Here is a 25,761-nt window from a genome sequence, read left to right as displayed (position 1 = left end):
GTGCGACTCCAAGCCGTCATCTCTCATCCTACCGCTGCCACCCGGCAGAAGAGGTAAACTCACGACACAAATACCTGAGCGCAGCACCACCCCTACCTAGCGCTACCCGCCCCGCCGCGGGGCGCACGTGACCGGCGGCTGGCGGCCGCCATTTTGTGGGGGCGTCCCCGGAGTCCCGCCTCTTGTCCCCCGCCCCCTGCCGTGCTCACCCCGCCCCCCCCCCGTGCCCGCGAGACTGGGAGGTGGGGGGGGCGGCTCGGGAGCGCGCCCAGAGTGGTCGGCGGCGCGCACGCGCGGGGGACGGGGGGGGACCCAGGTCAGAAGGAGTCGGGGCGCCCGCGCAGGCCGCCGGGACCCCCCGGGCCGCCGCCGCCATCATGTACCGCTCTGGCAGCGGCCGCTCCGGCCCGTCGTCCTCCTCGTACTCTCACCGGCTCAAAGACAGTGGCTCGGCGGGGTCCCGCGCCTCTCGCTCCAGCACATCGGGGCCGGGGCCGGGCCGCGGCCGGCCTCCCCCGCCGCCGTCCCCTACCGCCGCCGCTACCAGTGCTTCGCCGCCGCGCCGCCACCGCTCTCCGTCGGGCCATCGCGGCGCTTCCCGCCGCTCCCCGTCGCCGCATCGCAGCCGGAGGCCGCCGTCGCCGCCGGGAGGAACGGGATCCGGCGGGACACGGGGCCGCCGGGGGAGCGAGCACGGAGACAGCGGCAGCCGGGTAACCGCCGCCGGGCTGCGGGCGGGCTGCGGGCGGGGGGCGGCTGTCAGGCCTCGGTACCCGATCCCGGTACGGCAGGGCCGCGGGACAGGGCCTCACCCCGTCCTGGGCCGGGAAGGGAGCGGGGCCCCCCCCGCGTCCTGAGGAGCTCCGCGGGGAGATCGGTTATGTAAGTTTTAAATAATGGGGTTTTTTTTGTTTGTTTGTTTTCCCCCGTTATATCTCTCTTTTAACGGCCCGAGCCGTTTTAGCTAAGTCTGGAGGATGATGTGTTCACTAAGGGAAGGGATGCAGCTGATCTGTTTCCTCCAGCTGTCACAGTGCTGTGTTATTGTGTAAACCTTCTATTGATGGGAAGGTAACTTTCTTAGTAAGGTGCTGAGTGAGTGTTTTGTCAGAGCGCTTTCTGCTGTCACTGATGTACAAAGGAGGCTCTGCTATAGCTACTGATCTTGAGATAGGCACTGTTTTGTGGTTGGGGCTGCACCACCAGGTGTGCCACTCTTCTTATTCAACCCACGCAAAATCTGACGTGGATATGTGAAGCTGTGATATTGCAGCTGAAATTACACCACCTTGGGTGCTCATGGTTGTACCTTGTTTTTTGCAAATGGCATTCACTCAGGCTGTCTGTTGCCTTTGATGCAGCACTTGTCCAATAGCTGCTGTCTTTGTAAGTCGTAGCTTTGCTGTGTGCTCGTGTTGCTCTGAAATAAAAGACTTTTGTGCTGTGATGTTTTAGGTTCCCTGGTCACTTAACCTGGCATATGTACAATTAAATGGAAAGGTGCGCTTACGTTTTCCTTTTGCTCTGCAGTATATTCTGTACTCATGCTTGTGTTTGTGAAGTTGCAAAAGTGAGTTGCTTCAAGAGACTGATTTGGCTGAAAGTTAATTCAGCCAGCATCTGTTGTCTGCTGTGACTGATTCACTGCATGGTAGGACCGTGAGAGAGCAGGATTGCCCTTTGTGGTGGTGGTGGCTGTTCTTAGAAGATTTCCTTGGAGCTGCATCTGTGGAAGAGATGGCAGGTGACTGTGGTGGAGTTAAAAGTCAGCTGTTGGTAGGTGCTGGAGTAACCCATCCTGAAGGCATGGAAAGATAATACTGTGTTTGACAGTGAAGCTGGGCTGAGAAGCTTGCCTCTGGCCATTTACTTTTAGGTGTTGTTCACTATTATCTTAGCCCTATAGATTGTTGAGGGAGTAGCCTTGCAACTTACCTTGCTAATGAGATCCAAGTGGAAAAAGCTATGGTTTTTTTAGTAGAATGGATTTTTAGTGTGATTCTTGTCTTTTTACATCGTAGGCTGATGTACAGTGACACGGTCACAACAGAGGCGATGGTAAATAGGAATACCGCAGTGGGACTTTGTAAGATTGGCATTATCGTCACTCAGTCTGTCTTTTTGCTGTGTCTGCAGTAGGGTGTCAATGTGAATGGGCTGTCACAAAACTTCTGATGCTGAATGCATTGGTTCAGACTTGGAGAAATTTGAATCAGAAGTGTTTGATTTGCAGCTTCTCATTTCTCCTTCAGAAAACAAACAAACGAGCAAAACCTTACTTTATACTAACACTGAAATAAATAGTGTTTGTCAAGAACAGTGTTATTTTACACCCTTCTGGCTCAAGTTGCAGGAGTCACTGCAGCAAATTGTTACACATTCATGATGTTTTTCTTGTCTGTTCTAATTTCATGGAGAAGGATTGAAAAAATGATGAATTCCAGAAATTAGGCTCCAGTAAATTAGCCAGTGCTGAACTGATAATCCCAGTAGGTTTGTTGTTTGTTTACAAGAATGCTACTGTGCTTAGGAAAAAAACTTTCTCTAGGAGGCAGCTCTCACTGTATGAGTCAAAATGAGATGATTTAATACAACTCTTTAACCCGAATCTGTCATGTGCTGAAGCACAGTATAGCTAATTCTCAGAATATGTAGCGTGATTATTTTTTCAGTTGATGTTTTTGCTCTCCAAGAGGTGTTCAGCCAGCACTCCTCCTTATCTAAAAGTGATGTTAATGCATAAGATGTATGTCTGTATTCTTTTTTAGAAAGGCTATTTACAAATTCAAAGAAAGATAGAAGCTGGGATTATGCTGATGTTTTCCAAACAGTGGAGCTAAGTGTAATCAAAACAAAATCAACAGCAGATTCGTTGGGTCAGCATGCTCTGCTAAAGTTTTAACAAAGTGTTTCAACCTGTATGATTTGAGACCCCCTCCACAGAAGCTGAGGAAAAGTGGAGAGATACACAGTGGTGTTAACAAGTGGCATTTTGGAGCTGTCACTGAGAGAAAGAGAGGTTTAAGCTGCAGTGAGGAAGGAGGACTTGAAGGAGGGGAATGTAAGTGTAGAAGATGTAGTACATGAAATGTAGACATTGATAGGATAAGGGCACGAGGTTGAAGAGTGGAAAAGTTACCATCCCTATGCTTCATATGAATTGAAATATAAAAGGAGCATCCTTTGAGATTTCTTGTTCCCTTGTCTTGATTCTGGGCATTGTGTTTTTGAGATGATGGGCATGCATTCCCAAGGTATCAGCATTGGTCTTGTGTGTAACAGAGATGCTGACTGTGTGTCAGATGCTGGAAGTGTGGATGTTGTAAGTTTCTTAGTAGCTGGGGTATGGGAATTGGAAGAGCAGAGCATGGAGTGACAGGTAAAGTTTGGGTGAGTACTGAAAAATGTAATGAGGGGAGAGGAAGGTCAGGGCTGTTCAGGGAGAGTTTGGCAGACTGTACATGTTCTTGCATGGCTGACACATCGTAGTGTTTGTATTTTTGCCACTGACATGCGTGCTTGTTCTTTTCATAGTCTTTGTCAGCTCCTTCGCTTTTGTGTAAGAAAATTAGCTGAAAGTGAAGAAATGGGATATTTTGGGTCAGCAGAGAAAGAAGAAATTAAGAGCTGATATGCAACTGGTGTGTTTTATATGGTAGTGGTAACTGCTGTTCAAGAGCCTGAAGAGGAAGGGAAGAAATCACAGTGCAGGGCTTTGGTAGGAGTGACTGGTGGTGGCACTCCACCATGCAAGTGCTCTTAAAACTTGAATTTTTCTGTCATAACAAAAGGTTCAAATACGTTTTGTTATTTTGTTATATCAAATACCAATGTACCTCCAGTGCAGTCTCTAGATGGTGGTCATATACATCCTGAATTAACTAAATGTAAACTATTTCCTTCTTTTGTCCAAAAGTTCCTTTACATAAGACATAATTGTCACTTCTCTGTCTCCAGTTTCTGGAGATATTGTCATATATGTGCCCAACTTACAGTGAGCCTTGATGGTGAAAAGGTGCCTTTCAAGATAATTGCATCTCCAGAAAGCCCTCAGAATTTAGTGTTAAACAGGGCACGTTTGAGCCTTCCAGGTGCATTTGTGTGAGATGCATGCACCTTGTTTGTGTTGTATTTCAGCCTGACTGGTCCTGGATGGTGTTGTACAATATAAAAGAGAATATCATTAGGTTGTGTTCTGATCAATGCTGGGATTCAGATTAACGGAGAAAAATTTAAAAAGCTTGATTTTATCTTAGAACAATGACATGCACAGTGAGTTCTAGTCCATATTTGTACTGCAAGTAAATTTTGTTAGATGAATTTGTGAGGCAATCCTACTTTTTTGTTGGAGGTTATGTAATGTTCTTCTTTTGTTCTCTTGGAGGATCGAGCTCAGTCTGCTGTACCTTCCCAGGGCAGACAGGCATGGATGTAGCCAATGTAGTGCATCTGCAGCTTGCTACTGCTATGAAAGCAATATGAAGCACATGAGTGGTTTGGCAGAACTGAAGCAGGCTCTTTGTTTTCTGTTAAGAGGAATATAAACCACGGTTGTTTCAAAACACGGATAAAGTATCTCTGCTTTTAGTCGGCTTCTTATGGAACTCCCCTTACTTTGATCATTCCCAAATTTTAGTACCATGTTCTAAAAGGATACAAAGCATAACTTAACAGTTATGGCATTTGCTGTATTAGACATGTCTCCAAATGGAGATCTGTGCTGAGCAGTTAGCTCAGGTCTTCTCTGCTGTACTTCTTTGAAGGATAACTTAAATGTGGTTTGGTTCTACTGGCAATAATGGGGTGATGGAGTTTCTGCAGCCACTGACATTTTTAGTATTAGGTTATGCATTGTATGTGTATTAGGTTGGTATTAGGTTATTAGGCTACTGCACTGAAAACGTCATGAGATGAGGAAAACTACTGAAAACATCACTGTAAGGAAAATCTGTGTTTACACTGGTGTATTCTTTGCTTCGTGCTGTTATTAGAGCTGCAAAGGGCCAGAAATCCAGGCACTTTTATTAAGATACTCCTGGCTCTGTTTTTATGCACTGATGGTTTAGCTGCTTCTGCTCTAATGAAGAAAAGAGCACAGCAGTGAATGTGGGACTTGTTGAACTTCTTTGATTTTCCACTTTCCGAAATGGTAGCTTATTAAAGGTAATCTTCCCTTTTAGATTATGTAAACATAGAGCTTATTGTTGGCAGTTGGGGTGAGAAATTAAATGCATTTAGTACCCTCCCTTTTCTTTAGTGACTATTAGCAATTGAAATACTTGGAACAAATGCTCGTCTAGTTTTTGTTGTTGTTTTTTTTATCAATCCATCCACCCCACGTCTCATGTATTGAGCAGAGTCTCTTGCCTTTCTGTAGTTGAGATTAAAACTCCCTGATTGATGGGCTTGCACTCTTTCTTCAATTTACAGAGACGTTCACCGAGTCTCCGCTCTGAGTCTTCACTGGAACAGAGTTTGCGGATTACTGTTGGTAATGACCGGTATTGCATTGGCACACCAGAGAGAAGGAGGCTGCCTGATAGACTGGGCTCACCAATTGATAACCTGAGTGACAGGTATGGTCCTCCACAGATGGGAACTCAAGCGTGTGAAACAGTAAGAGTATGAGAATGGCTGTACTGAGTGAGGCCAAACATCTCATTGGCCCAGTAGTCTGTCTGACAGCGAGTGTGTAGGGAACGAAGGTAACAGGGTAACATGTAGTGATGCCTCCTTGGAATACTCCCCCAGTCTCCAGCATGTTTTCACACGGGGAGTTTCTGAAGAAGCATTGTTGCCTGTGTTCACATAGTCCTAGACTGAACAAACAAATGTTTGTTCTCTGACTTTTGTCAGCTGTTTCTTGAACCTATATCAACTAAAATGCCTAGAGGATCTTGCAGGAAGGAGATGCTTCAAATGAAATATCACAGCTTCAATCACCTTCTGTTTCTTATGAAGCAACCTAGTCTTGACATAAAGTAAGGTTGTTTATGGATAATGTAAATCTTTGATTTCCTAATTTACCGGGAGGAATAACATATTTTCTTGATTTTAGAGTATAGTCCAGAAGAGAGCCCTAGCATAGCTTGTAGAAAGCCTATTATTTTGGCTTCAGAAATCCTGCGGAGGGGAAGTGAGCACAGTTATACAATGTCGTACATGATAAAATGTTAGAATTCTTAGGGTTCCTTCATTGGAACTGAAGTGGAACAGTTAATGGAGAGAAGTCAGTTGTGTTATAAGTACTGCTGTGAACACTGAAGTTTAAATATTAGTAGGTACTGTTAGAAAATCTTTGCCTTCAGTGGAAGAACAGGTAGAACCTGGCAGAAGAAGTAAACTAAGATCATCCTGTTGAGCAGAAATTGTTTGCTTTACCTTGAGTTGCAAACTCAAGCTGGAGTAGCTTGTGCCTGAGAGCAGCCATACTGTAATTTTAAATCAAGCTCAGGTATACAAAACAAAAGGAACAGTAACATCACTTTTTGATGCAAATATCCCCCAGCCGTTTAAAAAGAAAAAGTAAAAAAAAGTAGGCAGAATAAGTGAATTTCCTGTCTCAAGCGTAAGGGTAAGTTTCTGCAGGTGCAGAAAAGCAAATGAGAGTTTAGTTTTCAGTACTGTCACTTTTATGGCTTTACTTCAGTTCTTCTGAAATCAGTTTTGACTTGTAAATTCCTTGTACGGTCTGCAGTCTTCAAAACACGATGAGTGAATATGCCTGGGGAGAGTACGGTGGTTGGAAGGAGCAGGAAATTGTATATAGGAGAACTGGCACTGTGCTGCTCTGGCAAATTAAAAACCTGGTGGTGGTAGAGTTGTCCCATTGCTTCATTTTCTCCGGTGAGGTTTTTTATGTAATCTGTTTTGTGGTTATACTTCCTGGTTAGGAGTAGCACAGCAGAGTTTATTTTAAGATGAGAAGGAAAATCACTACTGTGGGCATCTTTACGCTCTTGATAAGCAAATCATTTTCACTTTATCTCTGTTACTGGATGAAAAATGGTAGCAGGGTAATTAAAGAAAAAAAAACCAAGGTCAGAGTCAACTGCTAAGAACGTAGTGAGGTACTGAATGATGAATTGGAATAAGAAGTCAGACAGTGTAGATGTCAGTTTTTAAGTGACTTGCCATTTAAGCATAGGTGTGCAGGAGCTCCATGTGGTTAAGTTTACTTTTTGTTTCATTTTGTATTTTATTTTATTTTATTTTTTTCCCTCCATGCTATTTGTGTTGGCTGTGCTTGACTGAGTGGTACAACTGTCCAGAAGCTTAGCATGACAATATCTGTTAGCTTTCCTAAATCTTACTGCTTATGGTTTGCAGATTTATTCACTATTTGTTATTTTGGTTGTTTTAAAAAGGTGGTTGGTAGTTTTGTTTGCTAGGATATTGTATATTATGTATTTTTTCTACTTCTGTGTTACTGCCTTGGTTCAGAGACGCTGACTTTATCACTGCGCTTTAGAATGTGGCCCTTGTTGGTGATCATCATTTGCTTTAATACTGTCCACATCAGATTCTTATTGTACACACAATCCCTTCTCTTTCTCGTAAAAAAAAAAAAGTATTTTGTGAAGTTGTGTTTTTTGGATTTTTAAGTAATTGGAACAAAAAATTCCAATTTTTGTTATTCTCAGCTATTTTTCCTACCTACTTGGGTTTGAAGCAATCACTTCTACGAAGGGTTTCAGAATGGCAGAAAGAGTCATTAAAATAAAACGGAAATAAAATACCAGAGGGTAGAAATCAGGTATGCTTTTGGATTCTCCTGCAGACATAGATTTTTATGATGCCCTAGGAGAATTTCCCGGGCTGTGTGTCCATGTGCAGGTCCATCCTGAAACATCTGTAAGAATTTGTTCCAAGTTTTTAGGGCAGCTGGCCTCCTGTGCATGTCTAAGTAAAATGGCGGAATGCTGCTGGTCTGTGACTTTGAGGTGACTAAAGCAGTTTGTCTTCTTTATCAGATTAATACTTTTTTGTTTCCTGGAATCTTGCTTTATCAAAGTGAAGTGTGTATCTTATTTACCCTCCCTACCTTTCATCTCTTTTTCTGTCAGTGTTGTTAAGATATTTACTATCTGAGCTGGCATAAGCTATACAGAACATCCACCAATTCTTTCGTCTGAGATTAGTGCTGGGGATTAGAACACATCACTGCAGAGAGTTGGTCTGCATTAAGCTGTGCTCTGAAATAGCAAATTTTGGCTTAATATCAGAAGTGACAGCTGGCTTGAATGTAAACAGCTCGTCGAACTTCCAATTCAAAGGCTGTTAAGACAGAGCCCTATTGATTGCTCACAGCAGAATACCATGGTTTATTTCTGTTTCAATGTACATAAATACACAAATATGATAAAAAGTAAACTTCCTTACCTCAGTTTTCATTCTTTGAAGCATCATCTCTATGTCGTCTATGGTCTGTTCTTCTCTGATACTGCGATTTCCAGTCATTCTTAGATTCTACAGTAGGGAATGAATTGGGATGCTCAGTGTGGTATCCTCTGCCAGGGATGCAACATACTTAGTAGACTTTGCTGACTGAAAATTGAATTGTGTTTACAGAGTGCATATTTCAAAGAGCTGTAGTTTCTATAAGGCAAATAAATCTTTTTCTCATACCTGTATTTAATCTTTGGGTTTTAAATCTGTGTCCTTGCTATTCATAGTCTATTTAGAACATTCTTTTTGTTTAAAGTATAATAGGATTTGCTGTTCCTGTATTTCCAAAGAATGATTTAGCACTCCTTCCCTTTGTTGCTGCAGTCAGAGTGTTTGGCAAGCATGGGTGCAAACTATTTGCTCAAAAATCAACTGAAGGTGTATGGTGATATACATCTGTTACTCGACCAGCATATTTATGTATAGCAGGCTCTAATGGAAGCTGATGGTGACACTGAAGAGAGACATTTGCTTTTAAATAAATTGTTTAATGGTCAGCAACATTCATGTACAAAACTTAGTTAGGTCATATGTAGATGTTTTTGTGCTTTTAGAAGAGTGAAGGTGTATGGTTTGTTATGGAAGAGGTAACATCTGGTATCACAGATACTGGTGTATGACATATCTTTGAAGATGTGTTGGGTCAGTTAAGCATCTAATAATTTAGAAATTGCTTTGCAATGATGCAAGTCAGAGATGTGGTGAAATTTCATGTTGGTTTCATTCTTGAATATGCATGTGTAAACTATGAAGATAAAAAAGAAAAAGATTTATCTTGTTACATTGGTTATTTCTTGGTCTGGTGGCTTAAAAAATAGGGTCTGTAAATTATCTGCAGGATTGTTATTTTGGTTTTGGTGGATTCTTAACATTTATTTATTTGTTTGTTTGTTTGTTTTGGAAACGTTGTCTCGTGATTTTTTTGTCTCTTAAATCTGTTGAGGCTCTTTTCTTAGGAGGAGGATGAAGATTCAGGCAGACATACCTAGTTTATCTCATGCTGACATCTTAATCACGCAGGGGAGACATTTTCTAAGGTTTCTGTCTCATTGATTTCCCTTAATTGAGCACATTTGCTTCCCGTTCTTGGAGGATCTTGCTAGATTTTTGAAGTATCTGAAAATAAAGACAGCAGTTGGCAATTTTAAAGTGGTTTGGTTGTTTCTGCCTGATGTAAATGACAGTGGCAGAGAAGTTCTCAGGGGCTGAGGGGAAAAGGAGTTGGTTAAAATAGTACTCCTGATTGCAAGTGTCTGTTGGAGTTGGCCCAAAAAAGGATAAGCCCAGAATTATAGCTCACTGTTTCCAGGTTGTGCTAGTTGTAGTCCGCTGTGTATAATAATGCAGGGGCTGACACAAAGGAATGATGCTCTTACATTTACTGTTCCTGATTCGTAGATACCATGTAAAAAAAACTGTGCTGCTTTTTTAGGTAAAGCAGATTGTGATTTCGACAATCCTGTCTATAGATCTTTTGCAACAAAAAACATTGCTAGAATTTGTGGTCTTTTTCCACAACTGAAGTTAGAAAGATCTGGTTACCTCTGCTAGCCTGAAACTGAATTACACATTGAATAATTCATATGAAATGGGACCTTAGCATCTTGCTGGGAGAGGTGAGGAAAGGGATTGTGGCCTGAAATACGACAGTAATGTTTGTTTTTTTTTTTTAAATTGTGCAGTCTCTCTACAGAAATAAGTCCATCCTGTCAATTTTTCAAGGCTCGGCTGCAGTGTGAATTGAATTGTTCTGTATTTGCAAGTGACTTCATAGGAGAGAAGCATAACTGTTAAAAACAGCAATCCCTTGTCCCCTGCTGCTTGAATATATAAAATGTTGCTTCTGTTTAGTGATGGAGATGCCTATTCTGAATTTGATTTGGAAATTTCTTACTCTTGAGAGAGAATAAGACACAGTTACTCTGACTCAAGCACTTACATTTTTTCTGTGCTTCTCTTATGCAGGGATGATATGGCCGATGGTCCCATATTCACCAGAGGCCTCTCAGGCCCTCGGGGCTTAGAGAGATACCTGTCACATGAAGATCAGCCTTCAAGTCCCTTCAGCATGAGACACGATGAAGACTACCGCAACCGAGATGTTTTTCTTCATCGTTCAGATTATAGCCCACATTATGGTCGTCGAGAAGAGCTGCCTCGCGGATCTGACAGAGACAGTGACAAATTTAGGAAATCTTTCTACCCATCGAGACCAGAAGAGAGGGGACGAGAAATAAAGCGTCCACGGTATGAAAAAGATGAGAAATTGCATTGTATGAGTGGAGAGCATCAAGGTTTCTCATCAGGAACACGAAACTATCGCAGACGAAGCCGCAGCCTTAGCCGCAGTCGAAGTCCAAGCCCGTCATACCTAAATGAAGAATTCCGAGAGCTTGACCGCGCCAGGAGAAAAAGAGAAGAGGAAGAACGTAATAGAAACTTGAATCATGATGTTTCAGACAGTGGTTATGTGATCCCAGGCTTGACTAACACACTGCAGACTTCTGAGCCTCGTTACACATATAGGCCTGAGGAAATACCATCCATGCCTAAAAAATCTATCTTGAAGAAGAGAGTAGAGATGGAAGTAGAGTCTCCTATTCAGGTTTGATCTCTTGCTATGTCTGTCTCCTCATTACTCCTTTCCAAAAGTCACTTCCTGATACAGATTTCAAAAATAGACAAGTCAGATGCTTACATTCTCCTGTCTTGGAAAGGACAGGTATCTTGTGGTAGGCCTGTACAATTTAGAATTGCATTGGAAATTTTAAATGGTGAAGGCAATTAATCAAGGATTATATATGTATAAAATCTGAGGCAGAATGAAATGTTCTTGTTGAAATTTGTCCCAAAACGCTGAGATTGTGCTGAAAAGCTGAGTCTGAGCTGAGTACATGCCATCAGGGCACTGAGAAAAGCTATGACTGTCACAGTGCCTTTCTGCTTCTTTATAGACTAAGAACTGCCTGATGAATCCTCAGTGTCTTTGACTGCAAATTTCTTTCTTCGAGTGTCCTTAATTTTTCTCTTTAGACTGTAGGCTGATGTTAACCATGCTTAAATTGTACCCAAGCCATACCTCTTGAGTTTGAAAATCAGAGTATCAGCAAAGTTGGGACTGCTGCGATAAATTTATTTTCTTGTGCTTTAGCACATTGCTTTTGGTCTGCTTAGTTGACAGTGTCACCTTTGTATCACAGGGCACCGAAGATCCTGCTCAATGCCCATGTCTATTTCATATGATATTAATTATGCATATCTGAAGAAGTGACTGGAAATATTCCCAGTACAGTTACTCTTACTTGTCTTAAAGTGTTATATCCTAATTGTCTGTGATTAAACTCAAAGCATAGCTGAATTTATGTCAGAGTGTTTCAGCTTAAAAGTTTCATTTATTGAGTTTGTCAAAAAGTTGGTTAAATATAATTTTGATCCCGTGTGTTCTCTAGGGTGAGCTTTCATTGCTGGACGTTCTAGAATCACAACTATTTTTTTTATCTTTATTTCTCTTTCAACTGTGAATTGTCTTTTTTAACTCTTCAAATATGATCTTGAAGAGAAATGATCATGTTCATTTGTTCTGCAAGGTACACAGTCCCCTCAGAGGGTGCTGTAGTAAATAATAACTTCTCTGTCTTTCAGCCCGAGGAGTTTTCTAGCAGCCCTGCTCCCAGCAAGGATCTTCCTCTTCTTTCTAGTCATTCATCTTTGCCCCAGAGCAACAACACAGCTCCGTTTTCCTCTGAAGTGGAGAACTTTCTCAAGCGGTTTAACAAAGACTCTGTGATGGAGCCTGCAAACAAAGAGTTACATGATGGTTTATATGAGTGGAACCCACTTTCTGCGGCTCCCAAAGACACTTTTACCTATGAAGAGAAGTTTGGAAGCTTCTTAAGTCACAAGGAGAAAATAGAACCCAAATCAGAGCCTGCTGATCGCCATACTGACTTCCTACTGCCTCATGAGAGGGCCAGTCAGGATGGCAGTGGTTTCTCCCGAATTCTGGGCATGATGGCTGATTCTGTCAGTGCTCAGGAGAAGAGGAGGCGTAGTTTTCCTGACATCGAGGATGAAGAGAAATTTCTGTATGGTGATGAGGATGAAGACACTAATACTGAATCACACCTTGTTCAAAAGCCTCCTGTGAGTTGTAGCAGTGAGGTAATGAACCAGAAGGTGAGCCTACCTCCTCCTTCTCCTGCTCCAGCTGTCAAGCTGGATCCTTTAGAAGAGTCTAATGCGGAGTATGCCAAGATTCATGACTTACTCAAAACCATTGGACTTGACATTGGTGTTGCTGAAATTGGGAGACTAGCCATTCGTACTCAGGAACGCCTTCATGGCAAAAAGTTGGCATCCCGTTCTCCCGATCGTCGCTCTTCAGATACTCGCAGAACAGACCGCTGGGACTTACGTCGCAGCCGCAGTGACACTCGTTCTCCAGAGTCAGGCCAGCAGCACTCAGCATCACCTCCCATTTCTTTCCAGCAGTCTAAAGATCCATCCTCTCTTCAGAAATCAGAATATACGAAGAACAAGCCAGGAGGACAGGACGTACCTCCATGTGCACCAGAACAACCTCTTCCTTCCGTTTCTCTCATTCCCTCAGTTCCACCAGCTCCTGCTAGTTTGCCACCTACACCTACTTCTGTTTCCCAATACCAGATTCCCAACTATTCCCAGTTCACTACCACTCAGATGCCCCCGAACTATCCACCTCCCACACTGGCCCCTCCAGGATATGATGCTTATGGGCATTATATGGCTTATGCAGCTCCTGGCTGGACCATGTATCCCCCTACCCAGCAGCCTAATCCTGCATTGCCAGAGGCTCATGGGCTTCTTACTATGGCCATGTCAGCAAACCCTACGCGTCCCAACCTCCGGGTTATTGAGACAGTCTCTATGAGAAAGGATGCCGCCGATGTGAAAAGAGACGGTTCTGTGCTTGTTCGTGTCCCTACCACTCCTACTCATTCCAAAGTGCCCCTTCGTCCATCTTCACACCCTCTCAAAAGTACCCCAGAAAAGATATCAGATGAAAAAAATCGAGCAGCTCAAAAGCAGAAGGTATGCTGTATATTCTAATGTATCTAAATATGTCAGACTGCTTGCCTACTGGGCTAGAAACTTTTCCTCTTTAAATGCACTGATTTTAGCCTGAGTGGTTCTGGTTTAGAAGTAGTTAGATTTGCTTTTGTTAAAGATTTCTAGGCACCTGTCTGTTTATTCTGTAACAATTTAAAAAATATATTAAAAATCCCCCCAAATCACACATTAGTAGGTTATTGATTAGGGCCAAACAAAAGCTTACAGAAAGATACTTGGTAGCTATATCTGAACTTTATTCCACTGAGCTTTAGACATTCAAATCATTGAAGATTTGAGGGTACATAGATACCTGAAAGGATGGTGTGAAAAAGACAGAGCCAGTCTCTTCTCCATAGTGCCCAGTGACAGGGCAAGATGGTCACAAACTGAAAAACATCTGAACATGGGAAAATGCATTCTTTACTGTGAGAATGACTGAGCACTGGCGCAAATTGCTAAGAGAGGTTTTGGGGATAAACAAAGTTATGGTCTGATATATTCCCTTTGCTTTTAGTTTGAAATGATTTACATAGAAGTACATGGACAAAAAGCTATTTGAGCAGATGAATGCATTTTAACTGTTTGCAGGAGTAATAATTTCTTCAGCTGATGATGTTGAATTTTTGTTGTTAATGGAACTTAGGCGCTTCTGAAAGAGCTGTTAGTTAAAGGTGTTGGGGTTTCCTCCTGTTCTGACATGCACTGGTAGCTCAGCTATGTGTCTTTGCTGGACTTCCAGGTCTTTGTCTGCACTATGGAGTTCTTTGATATGGGCTTAGTCCAGTTCTTTGCTAAATGCCTTGGAACATGGCAACCTTTGTGCGTCATTTGATGCCCTGTGCTGCCAGAAAAGCCCAAATGATAAAATGGTGCTTTGATAATTTAAAAATAATAAAAATCTTCTGGCATTCAAGAAGCTGCCTGGCTGTTGGTAGAGATTCTCCCATTGGTGTATGCAAGATTTATTCGAGGTAGGAATCCTGCCGACACTTACACTGACATAGTAGTAGTGGTTCTCTAGTGAGGACTAATTTTTGGATCAATTTTTGCTTGTTCAAGGGAGGAGTCAGTAGCAATGCTCATGAGTATTGTGAAGGTAAGAAATTGGGACTTGTGTCTTGGAAAATTAGTTAGAAAAAAATTAGGGTGGAAAAGGAAAGAACTTCTCATGTTTCAATTCAGCATATTGGCTGGTTTTCTTCAGTGGGAGTCAGTTCAAACTAGTGAAAAGCAAATGTATGAGCTCCTCCTGCTAGACTTGACTGAGCAAGAAACAAACTTTATACACGTTTAATTTCAGACACTGATGCTTGCAGAATGTTCTTGATGATAAAGTTAAGATCACATTGAGGCAGAATCCTAAATGATGGCTAAAATTTGGCAAAGTGAAATTAGGAGAGAAGCTGGTGGGCTGTAAGGTCTTTTGTCAGTTATATGTTGTCTGTAGAGGTTCTGTGTGAGTTTTGAAGAGCTGTTCAACATCAGACTTCATGAGCTCTGTAAGAAGATAGTCAGCCAGTCTCAATGCCTTGAGAAATGATCAAACCAGGCAGTTTTGACTGACAAACTGAGTTCTTGCTGTCTTTTCACAAGTCTGATTAACTTACGGTAGGTGGAGAAGAAAATCCAATCTTCTTGCAATATGTTTAGGTGATAGAAGAGAGAGAAAAACTGAAGAATGAGCGAGAAGCACGGCAGAAGAAGCTTTATTATCTGAAGACTGAACTGGACAGGCTTCGTAAACAACAAGGTATGGCACATCTCCCCCACTTTTTTTTTTTTTCCCACCAGCAGTACCTGCTAAAAGTGAAGACCAAAGTATATAGGCAGAACTCTTGAGAAAGCAATGACCTAATTACTATACTAAAATTAATTATGTCAAAATCTGACTGTTACACTGAAGCAAACAGCTGCTCTTCAATCTTCTTTATTAGCTTGGTACGTTAAAAGAATTGCAGTTTATGTATTCTAGTGTTTTTTTAGAAGAAATGAGAAATAGCAACTGGAGACATGTCAACATGTCTTTTAATTTTTATGAGATTTATAATTTTTATGGAGAAGAACAAGTCCTCTCTATCTTAATAACTTACGTTATTTTAAAAGTTGTGTTTTTATCAGAAGTAAATACTTTCACCACTGGAAGGTGATCATTTCAGATTATAATGTATGATTAACATGAAAAATAATTTTGCTTGCTTGATCATACAGTAATTATTAAGTTGATTCTTTCTCTTGAGGACTGTGCTGCCTTTGAGAGGGGTGTATATTAAGAAACCCCTACAGAGGTAGATAATTCAGATTTAGTGATGTATCTACGAGTTGGTTCCATCTTTCCCAGTAAAAATTTAAGTGTAGTATTTTGTATTGGTATTTTACTCGTTGCTGGAATAGTCATATCGATCTTAAGACAGTTTTCTTGTTGCATTTCCGACTATTCTGTTTCCTTGATTGGCTCAGGAGAGATGCTGAGGAAAAAACGACGTGAGAAGGATGGTCACAAAGACCCCTTGTTGGTTGAGGTGAACAGACTTCAAGAGAATATTGTGAAGGAGATTTCAGAGCTCCATAAAGAATCTGATGCAGCAGATAAGAAGCAATCTGAGCTTGACAAAGTAGCACAGATCTTGGGGATTAACATATTTGAAAAACCCCGGAAACCATCTGTGGAAACCAAAGATTCCTCAGAGAAGAACAGCAAGTCAGAAAACACAAAAGGTCTGGAGAAGGCAACTTCTTCCAATAAGGTAAAATCTTCTAGGTTATATACTGATGATTTTTCCATTAAGAGAGGAGGGCATTGGGGAGCAGCTGCTCCCAAACATTCAAACCTTCAAGAAGGTTTATTTGATGGCATTTGTTACCACATCTCATATGCTGTTTTTGATTGTGTATGCAGGTGAGAGTAAATGTAATCAGAGTTTATATTTTCCCACGGAGTTTGTGCAATACAGTACCACTTTCTGTTTTTTATCTTGATTTTGTGAGGTGTTGGATGGATTGAACAGGAGCATAAGTGTTTGTAGCTGTTAGGTCTCAACTCCATATTGAGAACGACAGACTTGTTTTCTGTACAATATTTCCAGTATGGTCTGTCAAAAAGGGATATTTGTCCAAGCTCTTTGTAAGTTTGGAGTGTGTCATTTTTCTCACCAGGTGATGATGTTAATAAATCATGGCAAGAGTTAAACATGATTGTCAGCTTAACACGATTGTTACATATATGCTGTATGTTCTTCCTTAAGAAATGTGGGTGTGTGTCATGATGGTCTCTCTGACTTGGTCTCTGAGTGGTGAATACACTAGAAGAGGCTTCTCAAGTTCTAGAATATTTTTTTTTTTTTACTCTGGAAGTAGTGTATGATGACAGTAGCATGTGAGAGGTTGTACCTGCATTCAGGACAATAATGATGTCACTTTCTGCTGTGTTACCAATTACGTCACTGGTACAGATGGTGGGAGATAGTAGATGCTTTTTGCGTACACCTGACTTTACAGTGTATTTTTTTTTTCCAGAAATTAAAGTGTTATTAGGGTAAGGTGAATCTTGTAAACTTTTCCTTATGTTTCATCTTGGTCTGGTTCAGGGAAGTCATTAGACATCTTTCATTTTAAGGCTTGTTTTTGCATTTTATTTTTGTATCAAAATCTAGTATCCACTTATTTTTACAAATTATTTGCGTCAAACACCACATGGAACAAATGAGTAGACAGGAACATCTGTTAAATCCTACATTGCATTAAGTTGTATTGCTTTCTTTTCTTGAGATAAAGTATGTGTGAATGTGTCTTTCATTATTTTAACTTCCATTGTTTACATTGTCTGAACACATAATGACTTGCTCCCTGTTTATAGTTCCTTATTTTAACGTGGAACATAGGATGCTGACCTTAGACTCTGAGATTCACCTTATAATTCTGATTGTTAACTTTCTTTTTTGTGAAAAGAAAGATAGTGCAGACTTTCAGACGCTGAGACCAGTTTACTTGGCCAATCAAGGGGCAAAAACATTTATGTTTTTCCGCATCTTTGCAAGCTGTTTTGTGGTCTTTTGCTGCTGAGCTCGTGTTTGTGTGTTGTAGTCACTAGTCTTGTGCTAAAAAGATATCCCTGAGCTTTACCCCAAGTTTCTGTTGATGTGGAGGTAAGGTACCATGATCTGAAAGTTGTTTATGTTTTGTTAATTGCAGAAGCACAAACGGGTTAGAGTTGGTTGTCATTCATCTATTTGACAAGCACTGTGTTTTGTAACGCTCTGGTTGAGATAGTATTTTATAGGATACGTATTGTATGGGTCTGTAAATAACATAAAAGACAGCACTTCTTAGACATTATGAACATCCTTCCATGCATTTCTTACTGATCGTAAGTTGATCTTCTCATTGTTTTAGAGAATGTCAGCTTTGCTATGTTCTTGCACGTAGAATATATGCAAATATTCACTGGACCACTTCTTACTCTAAGCCAAGAACTAAATTGTATTGGGATGTGGAAATTTCTGGAGTGCACAGTGGCAAGGATGTCTCTTCATTGTTTGTGTTACTGCTTGTGTTGCATGGAATGGTATTAGGAGAGAACCTGTTCCTGTTTATCAGAAGGAATTTCAAGTAAGATGTTGTTTGTTGGTTTTGAATCTGCTTAAGTAAATTTGTTTGACACCACTACCAAATTACTTGGAAATCATGCAACTGGTTTGGACCTGCTAAGTTTGGAAAGATGCTGTTCTTCCCGGAATGCCACGCAGATGAGAAATAATAACATGATGGGCCATTGTTACATTGGAACATAAATGAAGACTCAAAATACACTTAGCTCTATCCAGGAGAATGATAATCTCAATTAGCAGGGCTTGTTCATTATTTGTTTCAGGGATTGCTTGTTTTGCTGCTCACAGTGTTAGCATACAACAAGATTCTGAGCAAAATGTATTGATTTTGGCTACTGTCCTGAAAGGTCTGTGCATTATTGTATGGCATCTTTCTGTACAAATCAGTGTAAGTATCACATGCTTAAATCACAAGATGCTTCTCTGTATGTACTTAGGTAATTAACAGAACTTTATTACTGTTAAGCAATGAGTCCGTTAGAGAATTCAGGCGCTCTCAAATAATCTGATTAAATGATTGATTTAATTACTTTTAGTCAACTAATTTTTACTTCCTTTTCCATTCTACTTTCATCCAACCTACTTTTACGGTAACTTGTAGTTGTTCCTAGCAGAACTTCTAAGTGCTTTTAGGTGTTGCAGGTACTGTTGGCTAGTATTATAAATTGAAACTATTGAGATCCTTGTGTGAAACCCATAAAATGGGAAAGGTGCATGCCTTAGGGGATTTTTTCATTTCGTTCCTTGATTACAACCTACAACCATCCAGCCATTACATCCTGGAGTCTTTCTGGAAGTTCTTCACTGTGACCACGCTGCATCTTAATCGGCAGTACCAGCTTTCTGAAAGAGTGGATTTAGCCTGGGCGCTGAAAAGCAGGTGATATATACTTTTTTTTGTGTGCGTGTGGCTTCTACTGGAGGCAAGATCTGAGTTCCAGAGCATTATGTCTGTCCTACCTTGTCTTAGATAAATATTTCCTTTTGTTCAATTTAGGAATCAAAACCAACTAATGAAAAATCCAGAGGCAGAAGCCCAAAGCCAGCAGAATCCTCTTCACAATCCTCCAAACATCCTTTCCAGTTGGCCAATATTTATGAATATTATGATGCAGGGAACCACTGGTGCAAAGACTGCAACACCATCTGCGGGACCATGTTTGATTTTTTCACACATATGCATAATAAGAAACACAGACAGGTATGTGACAGGCTTCCTTCACTACGTGCATTTCATTTTGCTGTAAATATTAGCCCTGAAACATACATCACAGAACTACATTTTACAAGAAAAACTGAAGTAATGAACGCAAGAAGCTGTTTATCAAATTCAAAGATATTGGACTCAAGCAGTTTGTACAGCTACTGGTGTGTTTCGACTAGTGTAAGCGGGGCTTGTATTCAGTTCACTTGGGACCTAGTGTTTGATATTTTTGTTTTGTGTTTGCCTGTCTTTTGATATTGTTTACGTCTTACCCTCTTCACCGGTTATTCTCACATAAATTACAAAAAGGGAGGGAAAAGTGAAAAACCTAGCTCCTTTGTATAATTGCACATTGATTTTAATGTTCAGTGTTCTGGAAGGATGTTAAAAAGGAAAAAAAAAAAACAAACAACAAGCATAGTTGCCTTGCTAGTGTAATATGTGAGCCTGTATACCTCTGTCACTGTGCAAATAGACCCTGGATCCTTACAACAGACCTTGGGCTTCGAAGACCCAGAGTGAGACCAAACAAGACTCCATAAAGCGCATTGATAAGATTACTGTTCCTGCCAAAGGTATGTTAATTTTTTTAAAACATGAATTTCTTCTCCCTTAGCCCTCCAGCAGGTTCCAGTTACTCAGAGAAGGGAATTTCAAAACTTTCTGTAGTTACAGGAGCACGTATAGATACTGTATGATTAGTAAATGGCAGATGATTTAATTTCCTGGTCATTCTGTGGAAAAGGAGCAAGAATGTAGGAAAACATAGAATGGTTCCTTCTTTTCTCTTTAGAGTTTAATTCCTTATTTTGAATACTGGTTGAATGCTGGTACTACTTTTTTCCAATGTAGTCCTAAAGTTGTTTTTACTAACATATTACAATTCAGATCAGAATATGACCACAAAGTCTTGCTGTGTTTGAGCACATCTTGTGGAGTACTCACACAGCCTTGCAGCAGACTCTTCCATTGAGCACATTTTGTGTAGAGGTGTCCCTGAAAAAGTACTGATGAGTACTTGGTAGGATCTGCAGTATGTTAGATAACTGCAACAGGTTCTGCAGGCACAGGGATGCACTTTTACTAAACTTCAGTGTGTTCCTTTTGTAAACCAGGTGTTTATTATTTGAGGAGACTATACCACAAAGATGGAAGATAGATGAAAACTACTGAAAGTATTAGCCTATTTGTACAGAGACTGGCTGTTACACTGTGAAGAGCACTGGTATTTTTGAATCACAATAATCAAGCTTCTTCACTCTATATTATTGCTCCTACTAGTGGTATTTACCATACTGTAAGCATAAAATCCACCAAATTCAGTTTCAAAAATGTGAACAGGAACATTGCTGGAGGTTTTGCTGTTATTTTTTGATGCACTTATTTGTCTTTGTTAAAAACTTGGCATCCTTTAAATTTTGCTCCCTCTGAGTGTTTCCTTTGGCCTTTTTAGGGTCTGAGTTTCTGATTCCCATCACTGGTTATTACTGCCAACTCTGTCATGAATTTTTTGGAGATCAAATCTCAGCTGAGCAACATGTGAAAAGTCATCCTCACAATGAAAAATATAAGGTTGGTAACTGACGTACCAGGAGTGAGTGATTCCTTTTGTTAGTTTTTATTTGCTCTATCATCTTTTCCTGAAGAATTCCATTTGACATGGTGTATCCAGTTATTTTTTACTGTATTGCAGTGAACTAACTAAGCAGAACTTCCCACTACATAGAGATTAATCTTTCCTCTGCATAAGATTAAATTGTGTTTAAGTACCAGTGTTGATTTTCAAACTCTACAGGAGAATGACAGCACTGCTGGAAGCCACCACTCAATCTACATTAAACTACAGGATGTGGAGTTTGTGGCATCTCAGTTTCTCAGTGGGAAAAAGTTCTCAGCTCTCTCAGTGTTGAGAAGGCACTTACTTAACAAGGCAAAGCTGTTTAAGAACTGACTTGATGTTATCTTTTTCCTTGAAATAGTTGCTAAAACCGTGCCATTTATTTCCTTAGAAATACATAGATGAGAACCCGCTCTATGAAGAAAGGAGAAATCTAGACCGTCAGGCTGGACTGGCTGTAGTTCTGGAAACGGAGCGCAGGCGGCAGAATGAACTGAAGAGGAAACTAGTTGAGAAACAGAAAGAAGAGAAGGATGAGAAGAAAGCAAAAATAATAAAGAAAGAGGAAACAAAGAACACCCCAGAGCTTGGAGAAGGAGCTAGTGAAACTCAAGACAAAACAGATTCTTCTGGGCGAAAAATGGGTATTAAGCTTAAACTGAAGAAGGAAGAGAAGAAAGAGGACAAAAAAGAAGAAAAGAAGGAGGAATCTAAAAAGGAATCACCGAGTCAGACATCGTTTGGGAAATTCAGCTGGAAAAAGGCAGAGAGAGAGGATAAAGCCCCAGGAGTAGCTATTCCAAAGGAGGAGAGCACAGAGGGAAACAAAGAGGAGAACAAGTTTCAGTCGGGGAAACTCCATGCCAAGTCCATTGAAATCAAGCTGTCTGGGAAAACTGTTATTCCACACACCAGCCCGTGGACACCAGTTGCTTATACATCAACGCAGTCAAAAATTCTACCCAACCTTCCAGTCCCCACTATGATTTTCAGGAAATCTACTACTGCAACAGTTAGCAAACCAGCACCTTTGAACACTTTTTTATCCATCAAATCCTCTGGAGCCACTACCAAACCACTACCCGTGGTAAAAGAAACGAATGCAGATCTTCTGCTGCCTCCAGATATCATCTCAAAAGCTTTTGGAGGAGAAGAGGTAATATTAAAAGGGCCAGAGGAGGATTTGAAAGCGCCAGAGAAAAGTGAATCTTCTCAGACTTCTGATATACCGCCTCCCCCACCTCCTCCACCTGCAGTGCAGCCCACTGCTGTCATTCCTGCAGATGAAGTAGCTCCAGGTGTGTCTGAAAGTGAACAGACAATGTTAGCGATGCCTGTAAGGCCTCCTCCTCCACCACCACCTTCAACCGCCTTCAGTGAGCAGGCAAAAAAAATAGAGAAGCGGAACTCTTGCCTGGCCACTGCCAATGCTAAGGATCTCTATGATATTTTCTACAGTAGTGGTGGAAAGGGTTCAGCTGACAGCAAGCTTGTAAGTTCTACACTTCCAAATGGAGAAAACTCTAACCTAGCAAAACCTGCAGATTATCCTGCGAACTCTAGAACAGACAGTAGCTTGTCCTCCTTTAAAGAGGAATCTCAAAATGTGGCTACTGAAGTTAGCCAGGCCCACTCAGCTGAGACAGGCTCAGTAATGGAGAAAACTGATTTTCAGGAGACTTTAATACCTAATTTTGAGATGAGTGCTGACACTGAAAGTGGTATTCAGAAGGATGTAGGTAAAAAATTCCAGGCTCTTACAACAGATATTCAGATTAAATTGAAAGATGGGGATTCTTTACAGTGTAGTAATCAAGTAATGGGCAGTTGGATTCTTGGTGAGAATCACGCTGAAAGGAACAAGAAGATATTTCAGCCTCAGCTGTCAGAAATGTCAGTCACAGAACTGCTAGAAGCAAAACCTGCTTCTCATATTCAGATGCCTGCAGAGAAGGGACTTGTGGATATAGCAAGTCAAGTGCAAGCAGGCAGCAAGGAGTTCTGTGATCTGCAGAGAACAGAGATCCAAGAGAGAGTTGAACAGGACGATGCAAATGAAATTGCAGTTAGTAACTCAAATGCCTCTGGCATTTTGGAGAAAGACAAAGAGATGAAAGACAGGGAAATAAAAGCAGTAAAGCCTGAGCTTATGCTAGAACAGATTGAAATTCAAAATCTGGGAGATCCCCATTTGGAAGAGGAAAATTTAAGTGATAGCTGTAGAACTGCTTCAGAAACTCATAGTCCACACTTGCTCAGTGATTCTCAGAACATTTCAAAAGAAAAACTTTTACTAGCAGTACTGACAGAGCAAAATTCTATTGATGCCTCCTTAAAAGGTGTGAACCCAAACAGTGTAGCTTTGGAAGTACCAGGAGTCCTTGGCAAAACTCACCAGATTTCAGAAACCCAAAATAAGATTTCAGAATTGACAAGAAGTCCTGCTGAGTGGGATGCTTCCAGAACCAGTAAAAGAGAAGAACAGGTAATGGCAACCAGTTCTTGTTCTGAAAGTGGTTGGAAATTATCAAACACTCCAAATGTAGAAAAGAAAAATAATTCTAATAAAATTAGTGCTTCAGAATTGACAGAAATAGAGCCAGAGGCATCTCTTAGCAACACAAAATCTAGAAGTAGCACATTAGAAGCACAAGAAAAAGTTAGACCAGAACTGTCAGGCCATGCAGTATTAGATAAGCAAACCCAAAGGCAGGAGGTTGCTTGGTTAGTCAATGCCTGCTCAGCAAGCATTGTTGAACTCAGATCCAGTGTAGAATTTGTAGTTGAAGTTGAAAAGAAGTCACTAGGACACACTGGATCTAATGAAATGTTAGATGATATTTTTGCTAAGAGAGATGCAAAAGAAGGAATGGTGGGTTTTTCTGATCTTGTTCAAGAGTCAGCAGTTGCTTTATCAGCAGATTTCAATCAGCATTTTTCAGAAGAGGCTGTCAACAAGCAAGCAAAGAGTGAGGCTGTACGAACCTCAGCAGCCAATGACTTTAGTCTGAATACCACTCACTCAGGATTTAATACCAAACAGTCTGAAAGTCTCTCTCTAAGTGTTAGTGAGGATAACAAGAAAGATTCCTTGAGATCAGAAAATACAAAATGCAGTGAGACCCCCTCTGAGAAAGCAGAGCAAGAGTTCAAAAGCACAGATTTTAATTTGGGAAATACTAAGACAATACATGAAGACATCAGTATCCTTCCAGCAGGACTTTTAAATACGAGTGTGAAAGAAGTTTCAAAACTAGAAACTATTGCATCCGTTGAACTGGAGTCAAACAAACTGGGCAAGCTGGGCATTGGAAAAACAGTGGATGAAACAGAGGTTACTGATTTTGCCACGCTTACTTCTGGTAGTTGGGAAGATAAACTTTGCACCCAGGTTTCTCAGACAGCTGCATCTCAGCTTGGATTGCAACCCTCAAACAATGACACTATGAAAGCAGTCATGCCAGTTCCAGAAATGCAGGGCATTTCTACCATGTCTGAGAGCCTTCGGCAAGTGGAGGAGAGCAGAGGTGGTGCTGCTGAAATGCTATCACTGAGCTGTGATGGAGACAGCAGACAAAGTCCGGCATCTGGTTGTGTGGAAACATTCCTTCCTGGACTCAAAGAAACTCATGGAAAGGAGGATGGCTTAGGAGGCAAGGGACTATGCGCTATCCAGAGTAAGAAGACTGAGCAAACAGAAACCACTGGCAGTAGTTCGGAATCTACAACAAATTCAGGAATGACTGAAAGCTTAGCAGAAAGCCCAGTGGGTTGAAATGAACCCAGGCAGCCCCAATATTTGAGGAGCCGGAGCCGGGATGATGTGTATGGGTTTTTTTGTTTGTTTTGTTCCAGTTGAGGTGTTTGGGCGCACTTTGCATCACAAAATCACAGAATATCAGGGATTGGAAAGGACCTCAAAAGATCATCTGGTCTGATCCCCCTGCCTGAGCAGGAGCACCTAGGACATAGTAGCATCGTAGGACATGGCTAAATTGAAACTTAACACCATCAGAAACCAGACACGTATGTTATTCTGTACATAGTCAACTGTGTAAAATGTTTTTTCATGTGAATTTTTTTGCCAATTTCTTTTCTACACTTCTGCTATTAAAGTGGAATCTCTCGTTTATAATGCGTGCGTCTTTGTTGTTTATTTTGGGGGCTTCTGTTCTTTGAACATTTCTGGATGATTTCCCGCTCACCTTGCTTCTGTCAGTAGCATCGCAAGTGGTCCGACCTCTGGGACAAGCTCAAGAACAGCAATTTAGAAGTTGAGGAAATGGAGACTTGCAGAAGAACTAAAACTGAACATTGTTTTAAACTGTAATGCATGGTTTTGTTTACTTTCATTGTTTGAAATGCAAGAAATGTGATTAATCTTTTGTTTATCTGTCTTTGTGATTTGTAATCGCTGCTGTGTTACATCTGTACTTAAGCTGTTCCATTGTATTGTATAAACACGTTTATGGATGCCACATCACTAATCAAGGGGAGAAAATCTGTCCGACTGGCTTTTGGAGAAGAAGACTAATCGGTAAGGCTCTGTGGCCTGACACCTGGACCAGACATATTGAGGTCACTTACATGTTTTGAAATGGGCTCTCTTTCATTGTATTGTGATCCAGTAACTGTTTGTGTTAAATCGTTTAGCAGCTGACCAGCTCTGAAGAAGTAGAAGATCAGAACCCTGGTGTCAGGAATTGGACTCGCTTCATGTGATAGAGACACATGCATGCCTACCCTGAACGATCCTAGAGCTAGCAAAAGCTCAGGAGTAATGGTTTTCATTTGTA

The 25,761-nt window shown here is 41.0% G+C and overlaps 1 protein-coding gene across 1 annotated transcript; it reads left to right on the top strand.

The window, feature by feature from the left end:
• Positions 1-377: 377 nt before the first annotated feature.
• ZNF318 (zinc finger protein 318) lies at positions 378-25,100 on the top strand. Its single transcript, XM_042815131.1, has 10 exons — positions 378-713; positions 5,431-5,576; positions 10,414-11,053; positions 12,091-13,518; positions 15,190-15,289; positions 15,997-16,283; positions 19,141-19,344; positions 19,823-19,922; positions 20,801-20,919; positions 21,357-25,100. Exons 1-10 carry the CDS (start codon positions 378-380, stop codon positions 24,738-24,740), a joined length of 6,744 nt encoding a protein of 2,247 aa, XP_042671065.1. The 3' UTR covers positions 24,741-25,100.
• Positions 25,101-25,761: the final 661 nt, after the last annotated feature.

The sequence above is a fragment of the Centrocercus urophasianus genome, unplaced genomic scaffold (genome assembly GCF_019232065.1).
Source record: "Centrocercus urophasianus isolate 14NV4802_14NV808 unplaced genomic scaffold, USGS_Curo_1.0 seq_10, whole genome shotgun sequence".
In the NCBI taxonomy this organism is placed as follows: Eukaryota; Metazoa; Chordata; class Aves; order Galliformes; family Phasianidae; genus Centrocercus; species Centrocercus urophasianus.
Note: the sequence above shows the minus strand (reverse complement) of the source record. Positions and strands in the feature narration are given on the sequence as shown.